At 40.8% G+C, this 9,239-nt stretch overlaps 1 protein-coding gene across 1 annotated transcript in view; it reads left to right on the forward strand.

The window, feature by feature from the left end:
- The window catches only part of ZAR1L (zygote arrest 1 like), a 57,099-nt gene extending 52,649 nt beyond the window's left edge, over window positions 1–4,450 (forward strand). Inside the window, exon 4 of the mRNA XM_044072877.1 lies at window positions 4,158–4,450. Coding sequence (XP_043928812.1) covers window positions 4,158–4,301 — 144 coding nt within the window. The 3' untranslated portion in view covers window positions 4,302–4,450. The remainder of the gene's footprint in view (window positions 1–4,157) is intronic.
- Window positions 4,451–9,239: the final 4,789 nt, after the last annotated feature.

The raw sequence follows: 9,239 nt of genomic DNA on the forward strand, positions 1-9,239 counted from the left end.
ATCTGTTTAGATTTTTATAATTCTAAACCATGGGATGAGCAAGGACAACACTAAATGGGATGGGCAATTCAAGCACCAAAAGGGAAACTGGCTAGCCTTAAAATAACCAAGGCAGCTCGCCTAGTATTTGTGAACCTTTCTCATGCATCATGCAGCTTGCTGCTGACTTTGTTCTGTAATTATAAGGGGAGGTATGCGGCCTTGGTATGAACTACTCCAGTTCAAAAATAGAAGTGGTCATGTTCACGTAATGGTTCTTGTGGTCCATACTCATCTTTGAGTCTGACTGGGCAAAGCCCACTTGACGGGCCCAGGGAGAAGCTCCACCACAGTAAACTTGTAATAAGTGAACTTCAGCCATGAGATGTATACAGTAGTGTTTACATCAAGTATACAACAAAAACTGGTGTTTTGGATGCATGTTCTCTGAATAACAATACAGAGTACTATATTCATAAAATCCTAGTTTACTAGGCTATTGGCCCTGTGGTCCTTAAACCTAGCCAAGAGCTTAGCCAATGTTTAGACAAATCAGCACCCAGTGCCCCTATCTGGCAGGGACTTTGGATGGGAAACATACCCCTAGGATTTTACCAGTTATCCAGGTTGCACCTAAAAGTGGGTAAAGAGCAGTTCTGATATGGAGAGGTCTATTCCATAGATGGGGGTGAGGGGGGGGTGAGGGATGGGTTATCTCTGGGACACATCTGTCCTGCCAACAAGTCTGTCACCTCAGGTTGAGGCTGCACATGCAGGTTACTAGAGTGGAGCTTGACTTGTGGATATGAAGCAGTCTCACAAAGGTTGGTTTGTGATTGCCTTGTATGCCAGACTGACCTCACTTCTGAGAAATCTGTATGAAACTGAGGCTAAAGCCCTATCCCTGTATACTATCTATGTATGGTAGATGTTAGGCCCTGGATTCTCCTGGTGAGGAACCTCTGGTCTCTCCAGCTGCTGCATGTGCTGTGAGTACAATGCCCCTTTCAGCATGTACCTTGCAATGAGCCTAAGAATACAGGGATGTTATGACCTTGTCCCTGGATGAGATGCCTTTACTTATGAGGTGGGCCATGTAGAAGGCTTTCTGTACAATGGAAGCAACATGATGGTAGTCAACCTGGGTATCCAAATCCCTCTACGGATCACATGCTTAAGATGTGATTTGTGGGGACATCAGTCTTATGTTTCTGGCACCAGCCATTTGAGGCCCTCTTGATGTCCACATCACCACTAGGGGAATTGATGACCGCACCCAGTTTGCAGTAATCTGCAAACTTGGTCAGCCATAGCCCACTGGTTTTGGCTTGCACCTCAAAAGTATATCCCAAATAAGAGGCTGCAAGACCAAACCCTGTGTTAGTAGACTTATGGGTCTACTGCTTGGTGGCATCCCCTATTTTGATTAAGTGGGTTCTGAGTTTAGCTACTCCATCTGGTAACATAGATTGATGCCTAGTTGAGTTGTCTGTTATGCCAGAGTGGGGAATAATATCCAAGGTTTTGGCCAGGTCAAGGTAGGCAGTGTGCAGAGTCTTCCCCTTGTCTATGGCTTTGACTGTCAAAGTATACCAAATTTAGCATACATGATGTCCCCTTGATGAAGCCAAACTGTGGGATCAAGTGTTTGGAGGAATGTCCTTGTTGGAGGTAAATAATGCATTCCATGGCCTTTTCAGACTGATGGGTAACTTCCTGGATCGGTGGACACTCCACCTTTGTGTAAAAGGATGAGTGGCTGTCCCACTCAGCTGGGATGAAGCCAGTACTTGGGCTTTGGTTGGGTTCACATAGGCTGCAGCTTGGGATGTTATCTGGTCCCATGGAGGCTGTATATTTTGCTTTTGAGAGCAGGGATTCCCGGTTTCTATCTATAGATAGGAGGGCAGGTACTGGATGTCCCTATTTTACTGATGGGGGGTGGGGGGCAGAGGTGAAACTTTCACTGAATCTGTCAGACAGCAAGTTGCTATGGCACTTGTATATGTGGTGTCCTTTATCACCAGTTCTGAACAGATCTGGGTGCTTTCTCTGAGGTTGCAGACATGTATAGAAGGCCTTATGATTCTCTAGTACATTTGGCCAATTTGGACTTTAAGATTTCACTATAGCTCTTTGCTTCAGGCTAGGGCGACACTGCTTCCAATCGGGTACCTGCTCCTTTGTCTTGGACAGCAATGTTTTACTTTTTGTTTATTGCAGATGTCCACTAGACAGATTTACTCTTCCTAGAATAATTTAAGAACTAGGCCAACCCAGACGTGGAGAAAGGAGATTCTGCTTGTTGGTATGACTGCAATTAAGGATACAGACAATAGGCAAGAAGGGGCATGGAATTGGAGGAAATTGGCAAAGGAACCAACATGTCTTTTGGCTTTTCCCAGTTGGGGGTCACCACAGCATAACTCCAGTCTGCTAATGATTGGCAGAGTTTTACATGCAAAGTTGCCAGCCCTGACATACAACCTACAATGAAGCTACGCCCATTCATGCAGGTCTCTGCACAGAAGGCACTCTAGCTGAGAATCGGAGGACAATGTCTTACTGTGAGGCAACAACGCTACTGCAGCACCAGGGAGTAAATTGAAGAGGGAAAGGTAAATGTTTGGCCTCTTCTGATTCTGTTGGGACTGCAAGCTAGAGATTGCCTATACTCCTATCCATCCTTAATAGGGAAGGTAAAGAAATAGGGAACTTAAGTGAAAGACTAGCACTTCTAATGATTTTAGAACCTAGAACAGAAGCTGAAAGGGATAATTGGAGCATCTAAAACAACTGTGTGATTAAGAATCAGGAGGTTGGAAAGAATTAAGAAGTTTCTTGGTGAATTATCCATTGGGGATATGCCTCCAAAATATGCAGCAAAGTGTCAAAAGATCCAAGATCTTTGCTTGGAAGCATTTACATAGGTATTCTTGTACCCCCAAGTAGACTCAGACTTTTCCTTGGGTAGATGGCAAATGTTGGGTGTGAAGTAATTGAATGAGTGTAATGAGTTGGCAGACTTTAAAAATTCCCTTAAACTACTCTCAAATACTGGGTGAGAATCTTTGAGCTGTAATTCAGAATTGCTTAGACCTGGTAAGGAGTTGCTCAGTCTAATTGAGTTATTAGTTGCTAAAAAAAAGTTAAGAGAAAGTGGTCTATCTAAACCAACCATACTAGTAGTGAATATAGTAACAGAAAACAGGATATTTAGAAAATGGACTAGTCTTTTTTTACCATAGTAAAGGATTGCAAGAGTTGGATCTTAAAATTAAAAATGTTGCATTTATATAACATTCATACTCTATGCCCATAAAATCTATAAACTAAGTTGTGCTTAACTTTTTTAATTGTTATCCTTATCTCATTGGATAGATCATGTATAATATGGTATAAATGTTCTGGTGTAGTCTTGTCTGTTCTGAATGAAAGCCCTTAATATACACTGGCTTTAGTGGCAGACCTCCCAGCACTTTAAAGATTTTCGTTATAAAATTGAGGGGGAGATTTTAGTATTGTATGGTTTTAGTTTATTTGCACAGCCTAGTTTATAATAACTCCCCTTTTTCTACTGACATGAGGCCTCCTGAGTTCCTGCTTGGATTTGTTTTACATGTGAAGTACAGTTACAGATTAGTACTGTAACTGCTCTTGGACTATTTCAAGCCTAGCCAATTATCCCATGTAAGAATCAAACCTGCACCTTGTGCAAGGTAGACTTTTTTTTTTTTGCCAACCTCCTTTTTTTCCAAGGATCTATTTCGCCATTATTGCATTTTGGTCCTCAATGCTTTCTGAATTTTCCATGTGTTGCACTTCAGGTTTCAAGCATGACTGCATTCTCATAAGTTTATCTTGCTGGACTGCAGGGCAGAGCATTTGCAGATCTGTACAATCTGAAAAGGTACGATGGATAGTAAACACCAAGCTTTTGATTTAATTTCTTGATGGCATTATAGCCACTGCACAGTATTGTAAGATTACCATACCTTGCATGCACTGAGGCATGGGTTGGAGCATGAAGTATCGCTAAAGTGGTAATCTGACGCTGTACATGTTCAGTCACATTGCATTTTCAGTTTCCATTTTGAGTCTTTTCCCAATGATTGTCTGCATTTATTCCTGTACAAAATATATTTTTGAACCTATTCAAAATTTTAATTTTTCTACAGACTTGTTCAAAGACTCAGTGCAGTTGTCCTCGCAAGAAAAGGCATATTGATCTGAAGAAACCACATCGCCAAGAATTGTGTGGCCGTTGCAAGGGGAAGAGCCTATCTTGTGACAATACCTATAGCTTTAAATACATTGTCTAACTTATCCAAAGACTAGCACTTAAAGCACTTTCACTGACGTTTTGCACAACTTTTGTAATAGCTTTGAACACTGGCTTTAACTGGCATTGTGATTTTTGTATTTAGAAACTTGGCACTATTAAATTATTTAAGCTATTGATGCAGATGAACGTGTTGTCCTTTATTGCTGAAGTGATAGCTGCTTGTCCTTCCAGTGGCAGTTGACTTTTTGTTCTAATTCTACACTTTTGGTAGGACAATCTTCCATGTAGACATTTTTACTCTTCCCCAAACGCAAGCTTGTATTGAGGTGTTTAAGCAGGAAAAACTGGCCTGAATTAATGTGGAAGAAACTGTCAAGTTACAGTACTGATGGCGGTGTTCTGTATCGTGTCTGCGTGCAAAGATTAAAAATATGAAGTATAGGCTTATGGAGGTCAGCTTTTCTGATACTTTGGTCAGCAGACTAATTGGAATAGCTTGTGCTAGTTAGATTCCAAACTGTCTCAATGCAGCATTAAGCTTTTATATATTTGCATCAAATGTAACCACTAAGTAGTGGTCCCTAAGTGTGGTTAAGGTGCAGCTAAGAAGTGGAGATGAATATGGTGATGGAAGCAATCTGAGCATGCTGTTAAGGTGTAGATGGAGAACTCCGTTATGCACACTGGTCTGGAATTTGGAGAGTTCTGGCACAAGGTCCATAAATAGCACAAATTGAACTACAAATATTGAATTCTTTTCATGCAAGTATTTGGAACTAATTTTTTCCAGACTGATGCAGCCTGGCAGCTGGCACAAGGATTAAGGCTGAGCTAATATCTTCCTCTAACAAAGGGTATAGGTTTGATTCTGCATACTTCCCCTTGTTTGCTGTTTGAGCAAGTTACTTAACCAGGTAGTGTTCCAGGGTCACCCCTAAGTGTTCATGGAGCTTGGCTATTGAAACTGTCAGTCGAGCCCTTTTAAACTTAATGTCCTGTTTAATGGAAAATGTAGTGGAGTAGATGGACATGGTTAAGCTGGTGGTTGCTCCCAGTGGCTGCAGGAAACCAGAAGTTAGCACAACACAGGAAAGTATCCTTGAGCAAGATTGTATCCTAGCTAAAGGTATTACAAATTGGGGATTAGTTGAAAGAGGTAGTGTCTATGAAAAATGCAAGGTTTACAGTATAAAAAGGTAGTAAAAGGATGTAGTGTGGCAAGAGATGGTGATTCCTTGGAGAGCATCATGGTTAGAATTGTCCAATATCTAGTATGAGACTTCTCTTGGCTGAATTGTATACAACATCCCCATCCTGCCACCTTATATTGCAGTAGTGCACCTTGCCATTTCTAGGTGCTGATGCCTAATATACTGGTGGTTGCTACTTAAGAGCAATTCGGGTTTTACTTGGTTCAGCATGATGTGAAAGTGCTTCAGTATTGCGTGGTCTTGACTTTATCTCCATATTGGGTAATGCCACATAATTTTTAGACCTGCAAGAGCTAGCTGGAATGTGCTCTAGATGCCCACACTGCCTTTGTCAGTAGTCCAGTAAAGAACTGACTGTACCTGTGCAGTTTGTGGCCCATTGAGGAAGATGCTTCTCTGAAGCTTCACTGCTGCCCCCCACACACACTGTCCAAGTTGGTACACATCTGGTTTGCCTTGTGAATGTGTTGGTCTCAAGAGGAGTGCATGGATTGCCCACAGGATGCTTTGAGTGCTTATACTGGCAGAGGAGAGTATAGGCAGCTGTGAACATGCAGAGGGGATATCCAGTTGAACAGGCAGAAATTTTTTCTTCCAGGGCTGTGAAATCCAGGTGTAAACCCTGTCCATGTGCCTTTCCCCCTCTGGCACACATTGAAGTATGGTTTGATCTCCCAGACTTCCCCATTGTTTGCAATTCTGGATTGTAGTGGGGGAACTGATTTCATAGAGTAATGATGCTGCCTCACTTGTGTGCACATGCCTTTAATGTTTCCAAATATAAAATGTACAGTTTAATCTTGTGCATCTTTGCTCAGAATTGAAACGTAGTAATCCTAAGGCTGTAAGATGAAATTTGAAAGTGGAGATGGCTACGTGATTTAAGGGCATTTTTAAGGTAGTACTAATGAGCCAATCTTGGAAGGTGACAATTGTTTCTTTTGTGAAAACTGACTAGTTTCATGGGGAAGATGGTAAAGACTATGCAGTAAATGTTATGGAGCAGCTCAGATTAAAAAATCTATCTGGGGAACAGATGAAATGGGCACATCAGTAGCAGACTGAAGTGGAAGGTGGTGACCTTGAAGATCATGTAGCATGAGCTCTGATTCTAGGAAGTAAAGATGCTGTCTTGGCAGCACAGTAAAGCTTAATTATATACACCCTTAACACTTAATATGGTGTCCATACCTTTTTGGGCCTCACTTTAACCAAGTGACAAATCAGGTAATGGGCAGTATTAGAAATTGCAAAGTTTCACTAGAGAAAGCAGTTGGTCACTTCGTTTCATAATGGAGTCTGACTTGTTGAGGCATGGTGTGAAATGGGAAAACTGTCAATTTACATCACACAACAGTTAGGAAAACCTTTCCATTGACTCTTAACTTGCATTTCATCCCATGGAGCCTCAAATTCTTGAAACATTTGCACTAAGATATACATCTTAATGTTCAGTGTTGTATTTGTTATCAGATTTAGCTTTTCATATTTCTGTATGCATCTTAAACATGCACTCAGAGGAATTGTGTGAACTTGTCTGAACAAATGTTCAGTGTGTGTGTAAATTTAACATACAATGCACAAACTAGTTATATTTATGGGAAAAAACAATGCACCATCACTGCAAACAATACTTTTTGTATGGCTTTAATAGCTTTTATTCACAATGTTTAAGTTCACTTTTCAAAATGCTCTGGAATGCAAAGTGTATAGGCTGACAGAGGTGAGTTAAAATGAGACTGAATATGGCTCCCCACTTAACTTGCCACTGTATGCTGCAATAGAATTCAGCTATAATTTCATGGATGGTATAGGCCCTTAAAGATACAGCATCCAATCCTGTTAAGCAGCCACATCCACTTTCACCTTAAAACCTATGCCAACATTCTAGAACTACTCAACCATGCTCTACTTCAGCTGATCTTCCAAGTGAGTACCTTGAAATATCAGTCAGTAGAATTTTCCTTTTGAGAATCGCATCCCTCTACACAATGGAGGAAATTCAAACTAACTTTAGACCTATAGCAGTCACTACTCCCAGTCGTGTTTGAATAAGTTGAATCTCCTGCAGGAAATTCCTATTCCCAATACTGCTTCCCTTCCATAGTTCTAACATTGTACTTCTATACAGATACCTTCAGTTTGAAATTATCTAAGCCTTTGACAGTGTCACAGCAAACTTGGCCTGCTGTTCTGTGGCTCAAGCTACCTGTCCAGTAATCTGTAAAATGGCACTCCATCCTATTACTCCCATTCACCACCAGTGTACTAGAAGGCTTTATTTTTCAGTACCTTAACTTCCTTGCCAACGCCCTTCACATGCACACAATAGGCCCTCCCAATACAATATGCAGACTCCACTTGTAACCTAGCAAATCTCCAAAAATTACCTGAAGCTTTAGTGGCCATTAAAACATTGCTTTGTAACTCAACTAGTGTTCCACCCAAAAACTGTTTCCCTTAATAGCTCTGACAACATTCTCAATACACTTCTAGCAAATTGGGGATAAAGTTGACAGTGTACAAAATTGTATAAAAACCCAAAAAATTAGGGACGCTTTAACAAAGCTATTTTTTTCAATGAAACACCCTTGCCACTGCTTGCTTTCTCACCACTTGTGCTCCCCTCCTTATTTCCATCAGTCGCACATCAAAACTGGAGCAGTGCTATAAAGTAGCTAAATCTGCAGCAAATACCCCTTTCAGAACCTGCTATTGTAAAGCACTAAATTGGTTAGAACTACCCTATCATTTAACACAGCCCTTGCCACCTATAAACTTATCTAGTATCCATCTGTTCAGCACTAAATGCCATTCTACAATAACTTTCTAATCTCATGATCCAAGGGCCACAGCTGTCTACAAACTTGTAGGTTTATAGGTGTACTAGGCTAATGACCCTGGAGCTTACAAGCCTAGCCCAAAAAATTGCCCAGGCACCATGCCACCTGATTTAGTGCCCCTATCCAATAGGGCAATGGGAATCAAACTTTGTTACTCATCTGCTCTTAAAGATCCCTCTTGAAGAGGGCCAGTGAGGAACTCTGACATGAATGGGAAGCTTATTCCAGAGTATGGGAGATCCCTCCAGCATGTTCTGTCAATTGTGGTAATGAGATCTCTCAAGCATTTGACACAGGGAATTGGGATTTCTTTAGGTGTAGCATTTCAATATCTGCTTGGCATGGTCTGTACTTGTGTTGCTAAGGTCAAACTACTTGCCTGTATATCCATAAGGTCAATGTTCCCCCTATAGTCATTTAAAACAATTCTGAGACTTCCTAGCCAAATCCCTACTCTCTATCAACCCTTGGATGAACTGTATCCCTAAATATGAAGTACCTATTCATACCTTACACCACCTTACTTGGTCCAGTTTCTTTTTCTATGCCATAAACCAGTTTTTCTCAACTTCATATTCTTGCTTATACCAAAATTAAAGGTAAGTTGGAACATTTGTAGCCTGCATTATAAAAATCACAATTTTGAAGATGGCAAATTTATTAATGGCTTTATAATTTAGTTTCTCTATGGACCTGCACTGAAATGGGAATCTACTCTGTTGGACTTCCCAGATCAAATGTCAGATCAAATGTCAATTAATCTTCTGCCTGAATATTCAATGAAGCTTGAACTGGGTGCAGTAATTCCCAAAGAACCCACCTTTAGTAATGCATTAAACACCACTTTTGTCTCTGTACAGAAGGCCTTTGCAGTACAACCACACAATTCCAACAAAAGTAGATAACTTTCTTGAAGATGCA

The sequence above is a fragment of the Protopterus annectens genome, chromosome 5.part1 (assembly GCF_019279795.1).
Source record: "Protopterus annectens isolate FY-2018-M chromosome 5.part1, PAN1.0, whole genome shotgun sequence".
In the NCBI taxonomy this organism is placed as follows: Eukaryota; Metazoa; Chordata; order Ceratodontiformes; family Protopteridae; genus Protopterus; species Protopterus annectens.